Here is a 23,752-nt window from a genome sequence, read left to right on the forward strand (position 1 = left end):
TTGATTATGATATGCCTCCTATTTATGATGATTATAATGATAGTAGCCTTTTGGTGCCACCTACTATGGAGAGTAAATTTTGTTATGATTATACTATGCCTCCTACACTTGATGAGAATAATAATGATAGCTACTTTGTTGAATTTGCTCCCACTACAATTAATAAGAATGACTATGCTTATGTGGAGACTAATAATTTTATGCATGAGACTCATGATAAGAATGTTTCATTTGATAGTTATATTGTTGAGTTTGCTCATGATGCCACTGGACATTATTATGAGAGAGGAAAATATGGTTATAGAAATTTTCATGTTACTAAAATGCCTCTCTATGTGCTGAAATTTTTTAAGCTACACTTGTTTTATCTTTCTATGCTTGTTGCATTATGCTTCTTGAACTTGTTTATTTACAAGATTCCTTTTCATAGGAAGCATGTTAGACTTAAATGTGCTTTGAATTTGCCTCTTGATGCTCTCTTTTTGCTTCAAATACTATTTCTTGCGAGTGCATCATTAAAACTGCTGAGCCCATCTTAATAGCTATAAAGAAAAGAACTTCTTGGGAGATAACCCATGAGTTATTTTGCTACAGTACTTTGTTTTATATTTGTGTCTTGGAGGTTGTTTACTACTGTAGCAACCTCTCCTTATCTTAGTTTTGAGATTTGTTGTGCCAAGTGAAGCCTCTAATCGAAGGTTGATACTAGATTTGGATTTCTGCGCAGAAACAGATTTCTATCTGTCACGAATCTGGGCTGTTTCCTCTGTAGGTAACTCAGAAAAATATGCCAATTTACGTGCGTGTTCCTCAGATATGTACGCAACTTTCATTAGTTTTGAGTTTTCTGATTTGAGCAACGGAAGTATTTATTAAAAATTCGTCTTTACGGACTGTTCTGTTTTGACAGATTCTGCCTTTTATTTCGCATTGCTTCTTTCGCTGTGTTGGGTGGATTTTTTTGTTCCATTACCTTCCAGTAGCTTTGAGCAATGTCCAGAAGTGTTAAGAATGATTGTGTCACCTCTGAACATGTGAGTTTTTGATTATGTACTAACCCCTCTAATGAAGTTTATGAGAAATTTGGTGTGAAGGAAGTTTTCAAGGGTCAAGAGAGGAGGATGATATACTATGATCAAGAAGAGTGAAAACTCTAAGCTTGGGGATGCCCCGGTGGTTCATCCCTGCATATTTCAAGAAGACTCAAGCGTCTAAGCTTGGGGATGCCCAAGGCATCCCCTTCTTCATCGACAACATTATCAGGTTCCTCCCCTGAAACTATATTTTTATTCGGTCACATCTTATGTGCTTTACTTAGAGCGTCTGTTTGTGTTTGTTTTTGTTTTTATTTGAATAAATGCTTGTGTGGGAGAGAGACACGCTCCGCTGGTTCGTATGAACACATGCGTTCTTAGCTTTTAATGTTCATGGCGAAGGTTGAAACTGCTTCGTTAATTTGTTATATGGTTGGAATCGGAAAATGATACATGTAGTAATTGCTAAAATGTCTTGGATAATGTGATACTTGGCAATTGTTGTGCTCATGTTTAAGCTCTTGCATCATATACTTTGCACCTATTAATGAAGAAATACATAGAGCTTGCTAAAATTTGGTTTGCATATTTGGTCTCTCTAAGGTCTAGATAATTTCTAGTATTGAGTTTGAACAACAAGGAAGACGGTGTAAAGTCTTATAATGTTTACAATATGTCTTTTATGTGAGTTTTGCTGTACCGGTTCATCCTTGTGTTTGTTTCAAATAACCTTGCTAGCCTAAGTCTTGTGTCGAGAGGGAATACTTCTCATGCATCCAAAATCCTTGAGCCAATCACTATGCCATTTGTGTCCACCATACCTACCTACTACATGGTATTTTCTGCCATTCCAAGTAAATACTTCATGTGCTACCTTTAAACATTCAAAATGCTTCTTAATTTGTGTCAATGTTTTATAGCTCATGAGGAAGTATGTGGTGTTTTATCTTTCGATCTTGTCATTTACTTTTGACAGACTTTCACAATGGACTAGTGGCTTCATCCGCTTATCCAATAATTTTGCAAAAAGAGCTGGCAATGGGGTTCCCAGCCCCAATTAATTACAACTTGCATTAATAATTCTCTTCACATGTTTTGCTCTGATTCATCAGTAAGCAACTTAATTTTGCAAATAGACACTCCTTCATGGTATGTGAATGTTGGAAGGCACCCGAGGATTCGGTTAGCCATGGCTTGTGTAAGCAAAAGGTTGGGAGGAGTGTCATCAATAATAAAAACTAAAGTACATGTGTAAACAAAAGAGAAGAGGGATGATCTACCTTGCTGGTAGAGATAACGTCCTTCATGGGAGCCGCTCTTGAAAGTCTGGTTGATAAGGTAGTTAGAGTACCCATTACCATTCGTTGACAACAACAAACACCTCTCAAAATTTTACTTTTATGCTCTCTATGATTTCAAAACTTGAAAAGCTCTAGCACATGATTTATCCCTGCTTCCCTCTGCGAAGGGCCTTTCTTTTACTTTTATGTTGAGTCAGTTAACCTATTTCTCTCCATCTCAAGAAGCAAACATTTGTGTGAATTGTGCATTGATTCCTACATACTTGCATATTGCACTTGTTATATTGCTTTGCATTGACAACTATCCATGAGATATACATGTTACAAGTTGAAAGCAACCGCTAAAACTTCATCTTCCTTTGTGTTGCTTCAATGCCTTTACTTTGAATTATTGCTTTATGAGTTAACTCTTATGCAAGACTTATTGATGCTTGTCTTGAAGTACTATTCATGAAAAGTCTTTGTTTTATGATTCAGTTGTTTACTCATGTCATTACCATTGTTTTGATCGCTGCATTCATTACATATGCTTACAATATTATGATCAAGGTTATGATGGCATGTCACCTCAGAAATTATCTTTGTTATCGTTTACCTGCTCGGGACGAGCAGGAACTAACCTTGGGGATGCTGATACGTCTCCGACGTATCGATAATTTCTTATGTTCCATGCCACATTATTGATGATATCTACATGTTTTATGCATACTTTATGTCATATTTATGCGTTTTCCGGAACTAACCTATTGACGAGATGCCAAAGTGCCAGTTCCTGTTTTTTGCTGTTTTTGGTTTCAGAAATCCTAGTAAGGAAATATTCTCGGAATTGGACGAAATCAACGCCCAGGGGCCTATTTTCACACGAAACTTCCAGAACACCCGAGAGTCGCCAGAGGGGGGCCACAGGGGCCCCAGATGACAGGCTGGCGCGGCCAGAGGGGGGGCGCGCCGCCTTAGTGTCTGGTGGCCCCACAAGCCCCCTGACGTCGCCCTTCCGCCTACTTAAAGCCTCCGTCGCGAAAACCCTATGATGATCGACGAAACCCGCAAAAACCTTCCAGAGCCGCCGCCATCGCGAAACTCTGTTCCGGCACGCCGCCGGGACGGGGAAGTGCCCCCGGAAGGCTTCTCCATCGACACCACCGCCAACGCTGCTGTCTCCCATGAGGAGGGAGTAGTTCTCCATCGAGGCTCGGGGCTGTACCGGTAGCTATGTGGTTCATCTCTCTCCTATGTGCTTCAATACAATAATCTCATGAGCTGCCTTACATGATTGAGATTCATATGATGATGCTTGTAATCTAGATGTCATTATGCTAGTCAAGTGGGTTTTACTTATGTGATCTCCGGAGACTCCTTGTCCCACGTGTGTAAAGGTGACAGTGTGTGCACCGTGTGGGTCTCTTAGGCTATATTTCACAGAATACTTATTCACTGTTATGAATGGCATAGTGAAGTGCTTATTTATATCTCTTTATGATTGCAATGTGTTTTGTATCACAATTTATCTATGTACTACTCTATTGATGTTATTAAAGTAGTTTATTCCTCCTGCACGGTGTAATGGTGACAGTGTGTGCATCGTATAGTACTTGGCGTAGGCTATGATTGTGATCTCTTGTAGATTATGAATTTAACTATTGCTATGATGGTATTGATGTGATCTATGCCTCCTTTCGTAGTGTGAAGGTGACAGTGTGCATGCTATGTTAGTACTTGGTTTGGTTATGTTGATCTGTCATGCACTCTAAGGTTATTTAAATATGAACATCGAATATTGTGGAGCTTGTTAACTCCGGCATTGAGGGTTCGCGTAATCCTACACAGTTAGTGGTGTTCATCATCCAACAAGAGAGTGTAGAGTCTAGCATCTATCTATTTATTCTGTTATGTGATCAAAGTTGAGAGTGTCCACTAGTGAAAGTATGATCCCTAGGCCTTGTTTCCAAATACTGCTATCGCTGCTTGTTTACTGTTTTACTGCATCTGTACTGCCTGCAATATTACCACCATCATCCACACGCCAGTCCTGGATAGCAAAACACTTTTCTGGTGCCGTTGCTACTGCTCATATTTATTCATACCACCTGTATTTCACTATCTCTTCGCCGAACTAGTGCACCTATTAGGTGTGTTGGGGACACAAGAGACTTCTTGCTTTGTGGTTGCAGGGTTGCATGAGAGGGATATCTTTGACCTCTTCCTCCCTGAGTTCGATAAACCTTGGGTGATTCACTTAAGGGAAACTTGCTGCTGTTCTACAAACCTCTGCTCTTGGAGGCCCAACACTGTCTACAGGAAAAGGAGGGGGCGTAGACATCACTACCTTTTGTTGGGGCACGGGTAGCAGCGGCGGCGGCCGTTTGCAGCAACAACGGCCATCATTTGTAGCAGAAGGGGAGGCCGTGGGTAGCAGCGGTGGCCGGCGTTTGTAGCAGCGGCGGTGGCGGGTGTTCGTAGCAGCGCCGGTGGCCCTTCGCAGCAGCGGCGTCCGACGTTCATAGCAGCCCCGGAGGCCATGGGTCACAACAGCGGCGGCCATTCGCAGCAGCGGCCGCTGGTGTTTGTAGCAGCCGCGGAGGCCATGGGTAGCCGCGGCGGCGGCCCTTCGCAGCAAAGGCGCCGGCGTTCGTAGCAGCTGCGGAGGCTATGGGTAGCAGCGTCGGCGTCCGTTTGAAGCAACTGCGGCCGCAGTGGGTAGCAGCGGCTGAGGCTGTTTGCAGCGGCGGCGGAGCCTGTCCTAGCTACAATTGGTTGCCGGTAGTAGCAACGGAGGCCATTGTTCGTAGCAGACGAGGTGGCCGTGGGTAGCAGCGACGAAGATCAGGGAACGGCAGCCAAGACGTGGAGCAACTGTCGGCGTCAGCTACTTGTGGCGGCGGAGGCTGCTACAAAGGACATCGGCGTCTGCTACAAAGGGTGTCGCGCTCGCATCTGCTACTTGTGGCAGCGGCGGTTGCTACAATCGCCGTGAACGTCTGCTACAAAGGGCGTCGGCGTCTGCTACTTGTGGCGGCGGCGGATGCTACTTCTGCGGCGGAGGCTGCTACAAAGGGCGCGGCCACCTGCTACAAAGGGCGGCGACAGCTGCTACTTGTGGCGGTGGCGGATGCTACAATCGACGGCAAAGGGGCAGCGAATTTGTACAAGCGGCGCCGACAGTTGCTGCAAACGCCGGTGGCGGTTGCTACAAACAGGGTGCCGTCGTGCTGCAAGGAGACCGGCGAGGCCTGCGCAGTGCTGCCAGGCCGGCGGCGAAGCTTGAAGCCCAGGATGGCGGCGGTGCTGCCGGAGTAGGCGTTACTGCCGGAGTGGGCGACAATGGTGTCGGAGCAGGACGGCGTTGCCGGATAGGACGGCGTTGCTGCCAGAGCTGGAGCGGTGCTGCCGAAGCGGCTTCTGCCGGAGCGGGCGGCGGTGCTGCGGGAGTCGCAGTGGTTCTACCGGCGGGACTCGACATGGTCTGCCGTGTTGCGGGTCGGAGAAGGAGGAGATTCTTTTCTTCCGTGGATGTGTTTCCATTTTTCTTTCCATGCGAGAGCGTTGACCCGGATCTGACGGTTGTTATCATTTGCATCGTAGGGCTAGCGACCCGGGGGATCGGGGATTTGATCCCCCGGGGGACGCTCAGCGCTGCCCTCCGTGCGAGAGCGTTGACCCGGATCTGACGGTTGTTATCATTTGCATCGTAGGGCTTGCGACCCGGGGGATCGGGGATTTGATCCCCCGGGGGACGCTCAGCGCTGCCCTCCGTGCGAGAGCGTTGACCCGGATCTGACGGTTGTTATCATTTGCATCGTAGGGCTAGCGACCCGGGGGATCGGGGATTTGATCCCCCGGGGAACGCTCAGCGCTGCCCTTTTTAATACTCCCTCCCTCTCAGTTTACTAGTCTTCCCTGTATCCTAGGTCGCCAATTTTATCTATATAATTTACAGTTTACTAGTCTTCCCTGTATCCTAGGTCGCCAATTTTATCTATATAATTTAAATTAATTATATAATGCAAAAAATATATCATTAGAAAATAGAATATCTAAACTTTCTAATAATATATTTTTTATAACATATAACTAATATTAACTTGATCAAATTTGCGACCTAGGAGTACGCGCACGCCTAATAAACTGTGAGAGAGAGGGAGTACAAATTTCAGTGTCCGTAAAACTTCAAGATTATCTGAATCAAAAAATTAATGAACATGTAACTATTTTAGAGAAGTTATTATATTTTAGTGTTCGATAGATTAACAAAGATGGTGTAACTAGTTTGTCCTCTTCCGTTGCTATTTATTAAACCATAGGGACATTATGGTGAATTTGTATTCAATCATGCCATAGGCCATGGTGCACGTAATTTTTGCATCCAAGACAGGTTTGTATGCGTTTGAAACCCAATCACCAACGAGAGGTTGAAGATTTTACCTCCACCAGATATTGAACAATATCTCACATTGTCCACAGCGTACATTGCGAACTTCATGCGTTGCAACACAGATATAAAGGTAAGATACCAATGTGTTTGAACGTAAAATTCCTCCTGTGACAAAGAGGGATTTCAGTGCAAGCAATAAACTAATATGTCTGCATAGTCAAATAGTGCAAGGCATGATGCAGCATCAATTTATTTTAAGCTCTAACACAGGGAGGTGAAATATGGCATCGTTCCACCAGCACCATCTCATTGTGGTAAGAGACACATTATGTTCCACCAGCACAACTTGAAAACTATTATCCAGAAATAAGAGACACATTATGTTTGACGACAAAATAAGAATTTTACAGGAAGTACATAATAGAGTGAAAATAGAACTTTTGGAGTTTTACCACTGAAAGTCACAATACAGAAACAAAATGAATGACAAGAAAATAGGGAAAGTCAAAAGTGTTAAGCAAAGTAGAAATGGTCCGCACCTTCCAGTACAAGGTTTAGGCGTTCGACAGCCAGCGCACTGTACATGAACAGCCCTTCTAGGATAATCAATAAGTCCACGGCAACTTCCAAATACCATTTAACCCATTTCTGTACAAAGTTAATATATTGAACATGTGTTACAAAGGCTCCCACCGTTGATTTCTAAGTAGGTACAGTTTACTTTAATTCAGAATTACATGTTGATTGGTGTTATAACAGCCCAAATGAGAAGTTCGTTGTAATGTATACTAGCAAATAAAGGCGCAACGGCACGCCGCGCCTGTGTCGCTACATTTTCTTTTTGAATTGTTAGTTTATTTGATTATTTACAGTGCCAGGATGAAAGTGTGGTGTACTAAAAAGGGAACGGGGACATTTTGGCAATTGAACGGGCTATACGATTGTCTTATTTGGTGGGCTGCACTACAATACACAAGTAGTACATGGGTGACAACAACTTTTCATTTTAAAAAAGGGACTAATAGGAGCTAACTTGGTTTTATATGTTTGGCAACAAATCATCAGGTGGAACCCAAAATAAAACGACAGCCCAGAGGAAATCGAATCGGAAATAACAACATGACCAGGTTGATGGAGAATAAAAGAAAGCTCCGAGAGACAGTGACCCAAACATCACGCATTCATGCCCATCTCAGTGCAGACCAGATGGTAAATCCGAAAGCACATAATACCACGCCAGCGAAGAAGCAAGCTCATGCACATGAGACGGAAAAAATGAATCACGTTGAACATCTCAAACATGTAAACTGAACCTTCCTTCAACCGTCCTCTGAAATTATCAATGGAATTGTCTGGTGTGAAGTCTTACATTGTATTTGCCTGAAATGTAAACAAATAATCTTATGAGTTATTCTTTTTTTTTTGCGAAATCTTATGAGTTATTCTATATAGGAAACAATCGAGCTTGCTAGCAAAGAGTACTTGTTGGTTTTGCATGCCTCCAAGACCAATATCGTCTCCCTCATATTTTGCCTAGACTAAGTTGCACCGGTAACAGAAGAACTTGGAAGAACAAAACTCTTCTTATATATTTTTTTAAGTATATTCTTATATATATGGAAGTAACAATCTCCACTGTCTAAGTTTTTTTATTTGTCAGTTAGTGGTAATGATGAAATAATTAAGTTACATGTATGCATAAAACAAATGGAAGTCTGTCACCCTGCTAATGTTGAAGCGAAAGTACAATTTTGGTGGCTCTCGGAAAGAAAAAAATGTAAATATTCTCGTGCTTTTGGATTCAAGACAAAGCTAATGAATAGGAAGTTATAATGCACCATAACCGCTGGAATTCTCTGAAACTACATGTAGACACAGACAGTTTTTCTGGAATAATCTGCATACTTATTCAAACCCAAATGAAAATACTAAAAAGATGGCAGACAGCTCACCTCGTGTGTATTGGTCATACCAATGCTAATAATCTTGCAACGGCTAGTAACAGAAAAAACAAGATTGGACTCACCTTGGCAAGATACTATTATCTTGCATGCATCAGCTCCTCCATCCGTTCTCAAGCGACCTTTGTCCTCAAGTAAGCATCAATGTCACTGCGCCCCTCCTAGCCCAACACACTTCACCAGGACCAAATCAGCAGTGACCCACTGATCATGGGGGGAAACCTAAGTAACAAAGTTGGAGAACAGACTATTTGAAGTTAAGCCGGGACCAATTCTATATCTGATGCATTGATTATATTATTTTACAAATCACAAAGGTCGTTTAAATGGCATCAGCTGGTTGATTTTTTTGTCTTCTCATGTCATACAGTAAAGGAAGAGATAAAGCAAAAAAAACAGGTTTTCATCAATTTACTTAATCTAAAGGGAGGACAGAAATGAAATGGAAGAACCAGTTAGAGGTACATCTCACTGTATTATATGCACACCAATTCAGAACTTTAAGTAATAATTTCTCTCCTTGTAGACATAAGGACCTAACTGAAGTACAAATGGGAACTAAAACTGTAGCTAAAACTGAAGCACTTCATCAATATATTTAAAGTAAATAAAAGTGCATATTTTCATACGTATTGTTTCCTTAATGCATAAAATAGGAATCACGATCCAAGATGATAAAGAGGCAAGTATTAGTTTATATATATATGACAGAATGGCACACCTAGACACATCAGCTAATCTCCTGCTCAAATAACAATTTATGCATATAAATCAATTAGGATAGTAGGAAGAACTAACGAATCCAATCAATACTCAATTCAAGTCAGCGGGGAAAACTGACAGATAAGAAAATGAAACACATAATCTGTCACACCTTTCCCACTGAAGTCTTACTGACACTTATTTTTGCAATCCTCAATAAGGCAGACAGCTTGGATAACTCAACATCACAGAGCACAGACAATTACAGCCAGCCTCTTTCATTGATGCTAGCAACCTCCCGTATGTTCATTGATGGTAGTAAGCTCCCATGTCGTGCAGATGTTCTTAATGTTTTTGTGCTTGGCTCGAAGCATGATTGTCACAAGTAGTGACAACATGAGAGAAAATAGAGAAAATGCGGAAGACAGCCCAACGGAAAGAAAGGTAGTGGCAACGTACCTAAGCTGGAGAGGGCGCCACCAGGGTCGCATGGTCACAACCTCCATGGCCTCAAAGCTAAGGCGACCGTGGCAAACAAGGCGTGGTCGGAGCGAGCCATGTTACAGTGTACTGAGTATGGCCCAAATCGGCAAAACTCTATATTGAACAACAAAAACTAAGAAGGACACTCATCATTCAGAGTTCAGAAATGCACACTAAATGGACACCAATCATGCAGCTCATCGTTTCAGCCTGCACTACCAAAAAAGCAATCTGTATTATTCTACTGTAAGAGCAACTCCATGTTACCTTGGATCTTGCAAACATCTAGCAGGGCATCAATTAGGAAGATACTGTTGTGACATGTAAGCATGATTTCAATGTGAAAAAATAGAGAATCGTATCAGCTGCAATCTAGATGTGGAACTAAGAAAAAAATTGAATTCAATTCTTTTCGAACTGCATTATAAAATGGCAAACCAAGAAAAGATAATTAGGACTCGGTTCAGGGAATTTTTGAGGATGGCCGGTGGTAACTGACCTGCGTGCTTATTTAACTGGGCTCACCAGATGGCGTCCACCGCTCTATGCCGCTCCTCGATCCTGGTGGCTCTGGAGTTCATGCCGTCGCCGATCTAGAGTTTTCTTCACTCACCCGCCACAGCCGCCTCCTCACCGAGCCCAGCCTCTCGACCAAATCCGACAGCGCTCTGCACCTGCGTCCCTAAACTCGTCAAGCTCCAAATACACAGCCAAGCTCAAGAAATATAGATTGAAGCTAGAAACGAACCAGAACCACGAAAGGAGAAGAAGACTCAGCAGTTGGCACTAACCTGCTTTCTCCGTCGTCGGCAAGGCCAGTTGCTGCATCAAGTGTGGCGGTTGGCTGCAGTTGTCGAGCAGGATCAAACCCTGCGGTTATCGAGCAGAACACGGCGGCGGACATCAACCGCATCAAGTCTGGCGGTTGGCTGCAGGGCAGGGGCATTAGCAGGTGCATGGAGGTGGGCGACCGTGGAGACAGTGGAAGCAGAAGGGGACCGTCCCGGCTCTGCTCCGCCCATGCATCTGTGGAGGCACTGCGCCGCGCTGGTAGAAGATCATGGCCAACACAGCCGGCGTCGCGGAGAGACAAATAGAAGGGTGATGTGCGAGATGTAGATTCCTCCACCACGCTGTTGCCAGAAGGACGGCGTCGACCGCACGCTCGCCCTGCGCCTCCGCCGCGTCCTCGCCGGCAGACCAACCACAACCACGGGCGCGCCCCACACCTCCACTGTGTGCAAACCAACCACCACATGCCCGCCCCTCCACCGCGCTGTCGCCGGCAGACCCACCTCCACGGCCTCATGCTCCTTCTCCATCACGCCGTAGCTGTTGGCGTCGCTTCTGGGGACGTGGTTGAGGCCGCCGTCTCCGTCCTCGCTGCCTGCGCCACCTGAGAGCGAGGAGGAGGTGATATTATAGCGGCGGCGACATGGAGCGGCGGCGAACTGGGAACCCGGTCTGGTGGTGCGCGTGAGTCCCGGCCTACGGGGGGCATGTGGAACTCCCGGCCGGTGGCGGCGTCGCTCCATATTTGGGGACGGGGAAAATGAGACCGGCGATCATGGAGAGCTCAAGGAAATTCGCATGGGCAGAGGATCAGGTAAAGAGGAGCTGACGCTGGAGTTGGAGATCGGTGGAGGTGCGGGAGAATGGGAAGGAGGAGCTCCGGCAGGGGGAGGCCGGCGGAGGCGTAGATGGTCGGGGAGGATTAGGCCGGTGGAGAAGATGATGATGAAGAGATTGGAGGAAATCGAGATAAGAAAATAATGGTCAAAGCGGTGTCCGGATGAATCTAGAGACTACCAAAAATGACACGAATACAGCACAAAACGTGCAAATCATCATTACCAGTGGGACCTCCTAGGCCAGACCACTAAAAGACTACGTGCACCCAGGCCAAAGAAAGCTCGCCACAGACCACCAAAGAAATGGACTGCAGAAAAAATGCAACAGGACGCCGAGAATGCACGCAAGCAAATTGCAACGAAATCAACCAAGAAACAACATACGTGGCAATCAATTGTTAATCCGAAAATAACCCAAAAATCTGAGAAAAATCGAGATCGTTAAGGTTTAATATAGTAGTTATTTCAGCCATGAATGAGCCACTTATATTCCCGGAACTTGCTATCTGGCCACTTTAGTTTTCAGTTGGAGTAGCCTACTGTAAGTGATCATGGTGTATGTGTGTGTGTGTGTTTGTCACGATGATACAAGCTTTTGTAGAAATGATTTGGTACGTCAGTTTTCTATATGGTGTGAGTTGTGAAGTCTGTAAACTAGGCTGGAGCAGTCTCTTGCACTGCTAGTGATCCTGACATGACAGAGAGCAATCCATCCCGATCAAGTGCCCTACTGATGCTCTAGAGCGACCCATTCTGCACACACACATCTTGGCTTTGATGGCCAAGCTGCAATCCAGAACTGAGCGACATGAAGAGAAGATACTGAAGCCAGAGAAATAACGGAGAATCCTCCCAACTCCGGTTGTCCCATCCTCCTTACGTGAAAAGGAGGCAACCAAAAAACTTAACTTATCCTTGGCATCAGTCTGCTTTTCTCATGCCTTCATCACTTCTACACATCACAAGCAGCCCTTGTCAAAGCTATTGATGGTTCTGCTATACCGTAGATATTACCAGAGACTGATTACTACTCCACCATGAAAGGATGTTCAATCTCTAAGTTGATTCTCATAATTCTCCAAAAAAATGAGGCGTTCATACCTCCATTCTCTGACATTTCTTTTGCAAGGGGAACCAAGTAACCAACAAACTTGAAACTGCCTCAAAACCTTTGAACCAACGAAGCAGAGTGGAATCTCAAACCCAGCGGTCAGCATGAGAGCAAGGAAGATAGATAGCAACCTTTGAAAAGATAAAAAAAAAAAGCTCATTCATGTTGGACTGATGGTTACATCCATCATCATCATCGAAAATAAAGAAAAAAAATGAAACACCAACTTACATCATGATCACTCCTAATAGTCTGGTCCAGTTTAGAAAGTGGTCACAAACTCTCCAAAGTTTTCCCATGCACACATGTCATCTACCTGTCATGTAGATCTCTGAGTCATGCACTTGTCCTCAAGATAAGGTCCCTAAGGGTCGTAAATTGTGCATCCAAAGTAGTGATTTTGCTCACAAGAGAGCTCTTCTCATCCTCGACAGGAAGTACAAAGGCCACCATCTCAACGGAATTTTCTTCGTCATCATTCATCAAAGCTTCTTTGAATGATTGCAATGCAGTGGCAAGAACAGAGGGTGATTTTAGCATGTCCATAGGAGCATCGCGTGCAACACCGTCTTCAGTCACTTCAGTTTCTGATTCCTCCTAAAACAGAAATGGTTTACAGTGTAAGTAAGACTAAGCATTTATATTCCAAAATTGTGGAAGGCTGTAGATTCCAATGATACACCATCAGTTTTTAAACAAGTAGTGAAGGTGAATATATCATATAATTGGCACAAAAACATATGCCAAAGATTGAACACATTGCATCCTTGTAACAATATATACTCTCTGCAATTGAATTCTTGAACTATAATTTACGCAAATCAGACATCCATGTTTCTGTGTCTAACTCTAAACCTGAGACAGGAGCTAGTAGCAGCTTTTCACAACAACACAGTAATCCGATGCTTTAAAAGTAAACCTATAGAGAAGATGGTGGATGGACAGATATGTACAGGCTCACCTTGATTTGTACCACCAGAGAGGGAGGCCATGCCATGATGTAGGGATGGGCATGCTCAGCATACCAAACTCCATTCTTTAACACCTCTTTCATTTCCGCGGTTTCCATGCATAAGGATAATAGCATCCTATATTTTTTGTCATAACCATTGCTGTAGAAGACAGAAAGGTACACAAAGCCGTCGACGACTCCTACAACCTCGACCGGGATAGGACCCTCTTCCTCTTCCGAGCACTTGGTGGCTTCCTTAACAATCGGGCCCAATGGGAACACCTTGTACTTCGTCCATTCCTCGCCGGCACCGGCATCACTGCCTGCCCACAACCAAGCAACGCAAGCGTTCTCCATTATACCTACTACGCAAAGCTTCCCGTCCTCGGTCTCGCCGAGCTTCAGTGTCGTGCATCCGCATCCGCAGCACGTTGGCAGGTCCATTAGAGAGAACCGAAGGGTCGCCGCGTCGAGCACGAGAATGTGCTCATTCCTCCGGTGTGCCCAGCAGACGAACCCGCGCAGCACCGTGGCGTCCATGGCCGTCTCATTCACGTGCAACAGCGTCTTGGTGGTCTCTGGGAAGAACTGCCACTCCATGGTGTCCAATGAGAAGACGGCGACACGCGGCCGCGCCCATAAGTGGCTGTGACGGACACAGACGACACGGGACGGCCTCTGACCATCTTCACCGGCGGTGAGCGTGTGGAACTCAAGTTGCGTGCCGTGGAGGATGCTGCTCTTCCCGGGCGTCGACGGCCGGGGGTAGACTTTGAGGCTCTGTGTGAGGGGGCTGTAGATGGCTCTCTGGCCGGTGCTCCCGTTGACGAGGGCGACGTGCCCGCAGTTGGTTTGGATATTGCTAGCATCTACCTCCCACCCAGGGCCGGCGGCACGTGGTCGGAACACGTCGAAGAAATTGACGGCGAAGAGGTCCCGGTCGGGGCGGCGCAAGGGGGGTGGGGAAGGGAAGGTTGGGACGGCCTTCATGAAGGTGTCGAGGAAGAGGGCGAGCAGAGGCGGCCCGTGGACCGCGCGGAAGTTGCGGCGGAAGGATGGGCACGAGCAGACGGTGCGACGGAATCTACGGCAGGCGGAGGCGGCGCGGACGAGGCTCGGGAGGGCCGGGAGGCGGAGGAAGATTTGGCGGAGCAGGTCGTCGCCGAGATCGGTTATGGTGGTTGGAGCGGCCGCCGGTGGAGGTTGGAAGGCCATGGCCGACGGCGGCGAGCTCGAACGGCGGATTTGGTGATCGCCCTCCTCTGCCTGGGCTGCGTTAGAATAAGCTCCACGCGGTCAGGTCCGGGCCTAAATGCCAAGGCCCATCATCATTGCGGTTGCGGTCAAGTCCAGCAAGCAATGAATCCGTGTGTTAAACAAAAGTTGAACATGGTACAATATTTTCTCAAAAAAAAATGGTACAATAACCTTAAACTGAACCTAAGAGCTTAAGACAGAGACAAATGCCAGTATTAAGCAATTGATGTAATGTTTCTCAAGAAGATAAATCATTGGACCATTAAAACTCAAGCACTCATGAACTACATATGAAGCTGGTATGAATGGTAGGATAATACATAGCTGGGCAGAGAGGGGTCAGCCGGGGTAGCCACCACTTGGCACCACGCGACCACATTGAGATGGCACATCATCGACTTGTAGAGAATCTGCTAGAGTGATATTTTTGTGGGGATGTGCTAGGGTTGCTCTTACCTCTAACCATAGTGAAAAAGATACTTCAAAGTTTTGACTTACAGGTTCCACGGTTGGAACAAAACCACATTGCCATGCTGAATTTCTGTAAGTCCAAACAAATGTCACTAGCTTGTATGAGAAAAAACACCCATTTATACACCGACGAGAAAATATGATGTTGAAGTCGACAGGGACTTCGACAACATTGAACATGTTTTGCTGAACAAAGATCTAAGTTAGAATTTGAATGCGTTTAGTACCCTGTGTAGACTTCTTATTTAGACTTGCCGGGGACAAGTCTCTTGGAGATAGGCTAGATAGATGCAAAAACTAAATAAAAAAAACTAGTGTAATATTTTGTTTGCTCCGAGGATTGGTTGCATTGGAGTTATGCCTAAAGGGCTCTTGGAACTCATCTCCATCTAGGGAAATGCCTAAAATATCCACACTTATCAACCATCCGATCAATTCATACTACTCTCCAGTCCCCTCCTAGCACTAGTAAATGTACTATAAAATGGACCTCAAACTAATAGGCAGGCAACCAAAGTTTATATCACCAACGAAGCCACATAGTAAGTAATGCCCCCAATATATTTATGTAACATGGTGTACATATTGTGTAACATCGTGTAGGACTATTATTTCTTCACCCACTTTTCCTCCTACCACTGCGGTACCAAGTTAGCAACACCCACTCACCTATATATATCGCCTCCACATACTAGCCAATGAACTATGTAGTCAACACTCCATGCTTATGTATCAGAAGTTCAGAACATCACTATAATAGGTTCTATTGTACACCAGAAAGAGCTTGATGACTAACTGCAAGAACCATGCTAATACTAGTTTACAAAATACTAAATATTGGTTCCTCGTCGAGAACATAGCGAAGAGTTTTGAGAATGGAAGGCGTCTGGAGAAATCGTACATGCGAGACAACTATGGTAAGTATTAGTAATATATATGAGTACATTGTGAGCCTATATTTACTAATACGGGGATGCAAAATAACATTTGGGCATGGTCTCATATCACTTTTGCAGCAATGTGCCTCTAAACGGAGTTTGTTTGCTTTGGTACGACAAGTATGATGTGACATGGTACATCGCTGAATATCGCACCTGCTTTTGGCTACTGAAAGATTTTTTCTGCGTGCGGTCTTGCCGACTTGCAAACAATAAGTCATCGTCTTCCAACTAGCAATCTTTTAAGAATGAGTATATGGCGTGGATGAACTGCTTTGCTCAGTAGAAAATTTCTAGCTTGTCGAGAAAATACCATAGAAACGAGGGAGTGCTAGCAAGTGGGCTGAATAAATGACACCAGCTGGCATACCCTGCACTGTAGTGAGTCCACCACACCTAACTTGTCTTTGCAAAGATTGATGTATTCTCTCCTTTTTTTTATTCGTTTTGAAAGTACTTTGCTCCCAAATTAATCTTCACTTGTCTGTAGCGATCGTTTAGACGATTCATCCACAATATCATGATATTCCAATGTTTGTCGTTCGCATTTTTTTCTATGCATGTACATTCTAATTCATGCAGTACAGACCGACTTCTCAAGAGACTTACTGATTTCCTCTAGAAATGCAATAGACTAATAATTTGGCCCTATCGTCAGTTTGTCACTCTAGTGAACTTCTAGGCTTCACTAAATTCCATTCCGATGAGTTACACTTGTTTTTGTCTAATTTGTCATCTTGTTGAACATTTTTTCTCTTCGTGTTTATTCTCCGGCGGTAGATACGCATGAAACAAGTTGACATGAATCAAAGACAGCTACCAGGTGAGAGAGTTCAACAATAAGGGGAGAGAGGCCGATGAGGCAGCACGTGTCCGCTAACAGTTGTCTCACTAACTCGCTCAAGCGCAAAACCTCTCCTTCTTTATCTCCTACTTCTCTCTCACGCCCAAACTCGAGAGCCCTCACCGCGCACCACCGCTAGCCGACATGGCTCCACCAGATTTGCATACCTTGCTCAGCACCCTCCGCTACACTGCCATGGCCAACCTCCCAGTCCTTGTTGTACTATTGATGAAATGAGACCACCTCGTTCAACCTCACCCGTGAAGGTGCTCTTGCAAAGTGTCAAGTAGATCAGTCCGGTCAAGTTCAGTGGGTTCCCCTACAACCTGGAGAAGTCATAATACGAACTAGTGTCTTCATTATCTAAAAAAGTACTCCGCGGCACAATATATCACTATTTTTTATTGTGCATCACAGGATAAATTATGCAGATCACTCACAAAAACAATTTTGCACATATAGACCATCATTTTGACATATCCTACATTTTTCAAGTTGCATAGGTATTAGCCACATTTTTTTCTCGGAATGTTCATGTCGACACTTCATCCAAAGGAAACATTCACCTTTTCATTCATACATTTTCATAACATCTGGCTGGGGCTCTGGTCCCCATTTCGAAAAGGAGTATGTTTTCATAACATCTTATCATGAATTCTCGAAAGCACTCCACACTAATGGCTCCTTTACTCCTTACTAGCTACCGTAAGATGGTATATCTAAATGCCCCTGGCTGACATCTAACATGTTCCCAGGCTGGCGGCTTCCACTATATTTGCACTTCGCCTTCTTCCTGATTTGTGCATCCATACTTAGATATATCCATTCCTTGTTTTCTGTAGTAGAATAGATAGGTTTCTTACAAAAGAAATATTAAAAAAACTTGGAAAAGAAATGAATTGGAATGGCCATACAGGACTGGAATGCACCAGTAGAGATCCTATGATGAATTCGACATGTCCAATAACTTCGGCATTCACATCAAGGTCCATTGATTTCCATGCAATTTGGATACATAATCTCATGACCCAAGAAACAATGGGACTTGGGGTGAAGGAATTCAGATATATCTTACTCGAGACAATGTGTTGCTGTCCAACTATTTCATTTTCCTACACGTCTTTAAGAAAATACTAGGAAGCATAGGTGCCGCCGCGCCCGTGGTATTATTATAGTTTTAGCATACATAGTTACTCTTAGCTCCTTCTAAGATATATAGTAAAGCGAGTTTTATTTTACTTGTAATTGTATCGGATGGCTAGTACGTTGATGGATGGAGTTAGTTACATTCAGTCATATATTGGTCCATCTAAATGGGTGCATTGACAATTTTGATCCACATTTGGTACCGTCAGTTCTTAAGATCGTGGACATAGAGGAAAAAAAGACAGAGCAACTGGTCTGTATAGGTAACCAGAGCAACGCTTCTCAATCAGAAAAAGAAAAAGACCCAGAGCAACCCCACTTAAAAAAAAGGGTAACCAGCAGCAACCAGAGGATTCGAGAGAAAGGGGGAGGCAAAGCAACCCGTAGAGTAGGGAGAGAAAGGGGAAACGCGAAGCAATCCGTTGATAGTAGGGTGAGGAGCTCTACTCGTCGACGTCTGCAGCGGTGCTCCGCGGGCCAAGATCTATTGCGTTGGCATGGCCAGTCTGGCTGGTCGGCTTACCGAGGAAGAAGAACCGATTGGTGACAACAGCTAGTGACGAATGGACAATGGCTGGAGACGAATCGAAGATTGGGGATTGATCTGGTATGTCCTATTTCTTGAGTTTCTACCAGTGGAAATGTATCTTTTCTGCGCTGGAACTCTGAGTGTAATCCGAATCTGAAACTGAAACTATATGTTTTGATAATTGTTCTGACACAAAATATTGTAGCTAAGCTTTTTCCCTGTCTTAATAGGCAACTTTTCATGACTAAACTATTGTGTGTTCATTAATACCATTGTATCCATCCAGGGAACAAAGAATTAAAGCAAGCAGGACAAAGTAGCTGCAATGTTCTGAATTTTGATTGTGATCTGCTTAACTCACTGAATTGACAATAAATTCAGTAACAAACACTACTTAACTGACACAAACTGCCGTGGCTAACTGGAATACTGAATTTCAAACACTTCGGCAGCATTTACAAAGACAAAACGCCTAGTTACAACATACTTGAGCGAAAACCGCGGATAGTGCTTGCACATCAGCACCAACCATTTTAAATTTTACTATGGCTTAGTACACATGTAGAGTGTGCAAGAGGAAAAAAAAGAAAATTGCACATGCGAACTGACACACCTACACCTCACCAAGCACTCTATATGTTTCAGCAAACACCAAACTCTTAAGATATACTATGAACTTAAGAGAGCTCAGTGAGGATGACCAGCAGTATGTGAACTTCAGTATCAGCTACCATAAGCCTAGTGATGCGAGGAACTCCAACGGAAGAATGGTGCTTCTAGTAGAAAGCTAAATCTGAAAGAAAGAACGACGGAAAACGACATCAGTTAATCTCGCTAATGCTTCTCCTCTGTCTTCCTCAGCATTTTTCCACACATCAGCAAAGATGAACGTTTATAAGGTGTAAACTGAACCTCTTTTTAGCTGTGGCTTGAATTGGTCTATACAATTAGCTGGCACACATCCTTCCATTCTGTTCCCCTAGGATAGAAATAAGATTCAATGCTTATTGGACTAAAAAAATCTGCTGCAAAAAATATATTAAGAGAGGTATACAACGTAAACTAAATTTTCGAGTCTAGTACAGAGGGATGCCTGAAAACATAATTACCTTGCCGACACCAATCAGTTTCAACATGTGACTCAGAAGAATGAAAATATTACTGAAATGGAAATGGTACTTGTGATAATCATTGCATGCATCTCAACCTAAAGTTATTCTAGTACTGAGATATCTAGACAACGTGTAATTCAGAAAAATAGAAGAGTGTAAACTGAACCTTCTTTTAGCGGTGGCTTGAATTGGACTATACAATTAGCTGGTGCGCATCCTTCTATTCTGTTCCCCTAGGATAGAAGTAAGATTTCAATGCTTCTTGGACTAAAAAAATCTGCAATAATTATAAGAAGAGAGGTACATAACGAAAACTAAATTTTCGAGTCTAGTACTAAGGGATGTCCGAAAGCATTATGTCCGACACCAATTAGTTAGAAACCTAGTCAACACGACTGAGAAGAATGAAAATACTACAGAAATGGTAAGCATGCAGCTGAACATAAAGTTACTCTAGTTATATCTAGCCAACGCGTAACTCAGAAAAATGGAAGAGTGTATGTCTGAACCAATGCGCCAACAAAAATTGCTCCAGCCATTAAATTTAGCAGCTTGCTCTCCCAGTAAGTCAAGAGAGGCACACAATAGTCATAGAAAGTTATCTAACCACATACTTAAATATATATATATACTTACCTAATGTTTATGGAGGAAAAAGCTAGGGAATCCGTAAATGTATACCGCAGAGTAATCTAGAATCCACCATGTGAAAATTTGGAAACTCGCCAGTGAAACAACATGCTTTGTAGCTCAGTGCAACACCTCAGGTTTACTGACGACCCCACGCTATTTCAAATATAATGTCTCTTCTCGTTTTATATATCCATCACATATGTTTTTTACACGACATTTTTTCTCACTGACCTTTCTTATCCATGAATCCGAGAATATGGTATAGTGCGTCCTCATCACCTTGGCATGAAACTAAAAATAGAACACCATGGGTGATGAGTGTGACAAATAGAACAATGGCACAATGTGGGTGGAGTTTTTCATAGAATCGATATAAAATACCATGTTTTCCAAACATTATAAATGAACATTATTGGCAGAGAAAATCACTCAACAATCTCTAAGGACTCATGTGGCACGCAGCTGAAATCAACATGTGTACCTTAGCAACAAAACTCTCTGCCCATGGTACTGTTAGTTCCCGCTGTACTATCTGCACTCACCTAGTATTGAAAATCTTTGACCAATTCAGCCACGGGAGTGGAGATGTTGAAACACTTTTACTGGGAAAATCAGAACTGTAGTTATGGATTGCATAATAAACGCTAAATAAAAGAAAGAATGTGTATTGACAAACTGCAAACCTGAAACAGGATAGTATTGCTGGGTTTTCATAGCTAAGCCTGTTGAATTAGGAAATCTGAAATTTAAAGTACACTAATCCAGAAGAACCAAAACCAAATCACTAAATTAAGTAGACCTTCATTTTGTTTTTTTCCATGAACAACCTGTTGAATACAATCTTTTCACTGGTTGCTACATAAGGAGGGCTTATGCTCACACTTACGAAGCGTTCACTACTGCCAGACACTACTGCCAGACAGTCACCTTGCATAGAATTCAACAACACAGAGCACCAATAGTCTGAGCTAGTCTCTCTTGTCGATGATGGTGAGCTGCAAATCCTGAGTTGTAAACGATGCCATCAGGGACTAAATCTTTTTTCTAATATTAATACCTTGGTAAATAAGCAAGAGCCAAATCCAGGAGCCTACCCTTGACCCCATGAGGCCCATATCCTCGGTGGCGCGCTAGAGAGCCCTGGAGCAGGTTGAGGCAGTCCTTCACGGGCATCTCCTCCTGGAAGGAGCTGAGAAACTCCACCCTACTGTCCGGGCGGCGCAGACCTCGAATTTATGGCTGAGGAAGGCAAACTTCAGGCTATCGTTGGCCTTTACGACGTTGCGGCCGTCGAGCTCCTCCATCCGGCGATGGTGTGGAGATGTGTGGTTTTGCCGGCGCCGTTGACGCCCACAATCCCCACCTTCTACCCGCGCTGCACTCAAGGACACCAGTTGGATATGCCCTCTAGCCACACACCCGACGGGATGGTCGATGCGCCGCTGTTCATAAAACCGGATTTGGCTGTGGCGGAGTCATTGGAGAGGAGTGCAGATCACCCCTCGGCTATGCCCCCCTCTGAAGTGGTGGTCACGTATGAGGATAGAGAGGCGTTGAGGCGTCCATGGGTGGGGAGTGTCGGAGATGGAGAGGGGAAGGGAGAGATGGGAGGGGATAGAGGGCTGGAAACTCTGGAGCTCCGGTGGCGGGCTGGTTCACTTCAGCAGCGCCGGCGAGAGGAGGAGAGCAGGAGGACTTCGCTGGGCAGTTCGACCGAGGCAAATTAGGCGGCCACTCATGGTGGAGACCAGGAGGTCGTGTGGGGAAGAGAGCTCTCTGGATCCAATCGAAGAGTGGGACTTCTCCCGACCTGATTAAAGCGGTGTGTCCAAAAACAACTACTCACCACGGTAAAATAAAGTGGCAAAGCACAAAAAAAATCCTCACCACGGTTACCGGGAGCCTCCCAGCAATAGTAAGGAAAGGAAAGAAATCGTAGTAGCCGGTTGCCGGTAACCACCGCACCCGGAAAAAAAGGAAGTAAATTTTTTCTGAACTAATGACCAGGCAAAGTAATAAATGAGGGAGGCACGCATCACGTTAGGGGTAAAGGAAAGACACGGAAAATAGGCTATCTACAGTATCCAAACTAATCAAGGTGCTCTAATCTGTTCAACTTTTATATAGGGTATAATATATACTTTTCTAGAGTGCAATGAATCCATCATTAAGTTTTAAGAAAAATGATTACCTTGTTGTGTGTTTCTCAAGACGTTAGTTGTGTCATCACATGAAAATCAAACAAATCTCTTATTACTTATGTCATATTGTAAGCTTGTGTGCAATTCGTCTAGGAAACCTGATGATTTTAGGCCATGAGGAAAGTTTTTCCTCAAATGTAGTTCATCGAGGCTTATTGAATTATCTTCTTGAGAAACCTTTAGTGGTAAGTCAGTCGTTTAACTCCTGACATATTTTCGTATCTTCAGTTTCTAATTTTCTTTGTAGATTAATTGGAGCGTAGTGTTTATGTTTATTTTCTACCATTAGAACAGAAAAGCTCCCATCAATGATGATGGAACATGTATACACTCTTTCTTCACCCACTTGCTCTTTTACCATACCCATATCAACATTGGCCCATTTATATATACCCTTCACTTGTTATGTGATGAATCTTTGTAGTGTGAATTTGGCGCATTGTGCCTTAAAATCAATATAATAGGGTTTAATTACATAACAAAGATAAGTTAAATGACTTTACAATTATGTATCAATACTACATTTTTTCAATGCTAAATAGTGGTTCCTAGTGCATGCATGTCAAAGTGCTTTGAGAATAGAAGGCATCGGGGGAAATCCTTTGGATAGTTGAACTGTAGTAAGTACTAATCTTACAATGAGTAAAATGTAACCCCTCTTTGTGAGTACATGGTTGCAAACAACATCTCGGCAAGGTATAGTATCCCGTTTTGTAGCATTGTACCTCTATGTTGTGCATTGTTTGCTCTGGTATATAAAGTGTGATGTGGACAAGTACCATGTAGAACATTGCACATATTAATTAATGGCTACAAGGAAACATGATTGAGGCATACAATCTTGTAGATTTGCAACCAAAAACCTCCTAGAGACCTTGCATGCCATTAAAGCATCTTTGGAAATATGAGGATGCAATTTTTTGCTCGGTATAAATTTTTGATTTTGTTCTAGAAGCACCATGGAAGCAAGGAAAGATGAGGAAATGTGGAAGAGAACTAACATTGGCTTAAATTAAAGTGAGTCATATCCTTTTTCGCGAAATGTGGTAGGCCAAGGATGTATTTTTCGGAAGT

At 43.8% G+C, this 23,752-nt stretch overlaps 1 protein-coding gene and 2 long non-coding RNA genes across 6 annotated transcripts; all 3 read right to left on the reverse strand.

The window, feature by feature from the left end:
• Positions 1–7,635: 7,635 nt before the first annotated feature.
• Positions 7,636–11,580, reverse strand: LOC127323682 (uncharacterized). Of its 3 annotated transcripts, XR_011742376.1 has the most exons (6): positions 10,645–11,580; positions 10,353–10,527; positions 9,830–10,063; positions 9,543–9,729; positions 8,734–8,915; positions 7,636–8,087 (listed from the first exon to the last, which is right to left on the reverse strand). It is a non-coding gene; the product is annotated as an uncharacterized lncRNA (long non-coding RNA). The 3 variants fall into 3 exon arrangements; XR_007865886.2 differs by having other exon boundaries at positions 8,734–8,890; positions 9,543–10,063; XR_007865885.2 differs by having other exon boundaries at positions 9,543–10,063.
• A 1,143-nt stretch (positions 11,581–12,723) lies between these two features.
• On the reverse strand, positions 12,724–14,784 carry LOC127323683 (uncharacterized). Its single transcript, XM_051351789.2, has 2 exons — positions 13,557–14,784; positions 12,724–13,192 (listed from the first exon to the last, which is right to left on the reverse strand). The coding sequence occupies exons 1-2, from the start codon at positions 14,760–14,762 to the stop codon at positions 12,932–12,934; spliced, it is 1,467 nt and encodes a 488-aa protein (XP_051207749.1). The 5' UTR covers positions 14,763–14,784; the 3' UTR covers positions 12,724–12,931.
• Positions 14,785–19,101: 4,317 nt separating this feature from the next.
• On the reverse strand, positions 19,102–22,304 carry LOC127323673 (uncharacterized). Of its 2 annotated transcripts, XR_007865866.2 has the most exons (5): positions 21,572–22,304; positions 20,959–21,481; positions 20,011–20,768; positions 19,645–19,711; positions 19,102–19,525 (listed from the first exon to the last, which is right to left on the reverse strand). It is a non-coding gene; the product is annotated as an uncharacterized lncRNA (long non-coding RNA). The 2 variants fall into 2 exon arrangements; XR_007865865.2 differs by having other exon boundaries at positions 20,011–21,481.
• Between the last annotated feature and the right edge of the window lie 1,448 nt (positions 22,305–23,752).

The sequence above is a fragment of the Lolium perenne genome, chromosome 4 (genome assembly GCF_019359855.2).
Source record: "Lolium perenne isolate Kyuss_39 chromosome 4, Kyuss_2.0, whole genome shotgun sequence".
Classification (NCBI taxonomy): domain Eukaryota; kingdom Viridiplantae; phylum Streptophyta; class Magnoliopsida; order Poales; family Poaceae; genus Lolium; species Lolium perenne.

What these genes read in the sequence shown, in the direction of transcription:
- LOC127323683 (XM_051351789.2), bottom strand. Translation starts at nt 14,762, where the DNA reads ATGGCCTTCCAACCTCCACCGGCGGCCGCTCCAACCACCATAACCGAT. An exon ending in CTCTGGTGGTACAAATCAAG is followed by an intron (nt 13,193 to 13,556) that starts GTGAGCCTGTAC and finishes TTTCTGTTTTAG; the next exon opens with GAGGAATCAGAAACTGAAGT.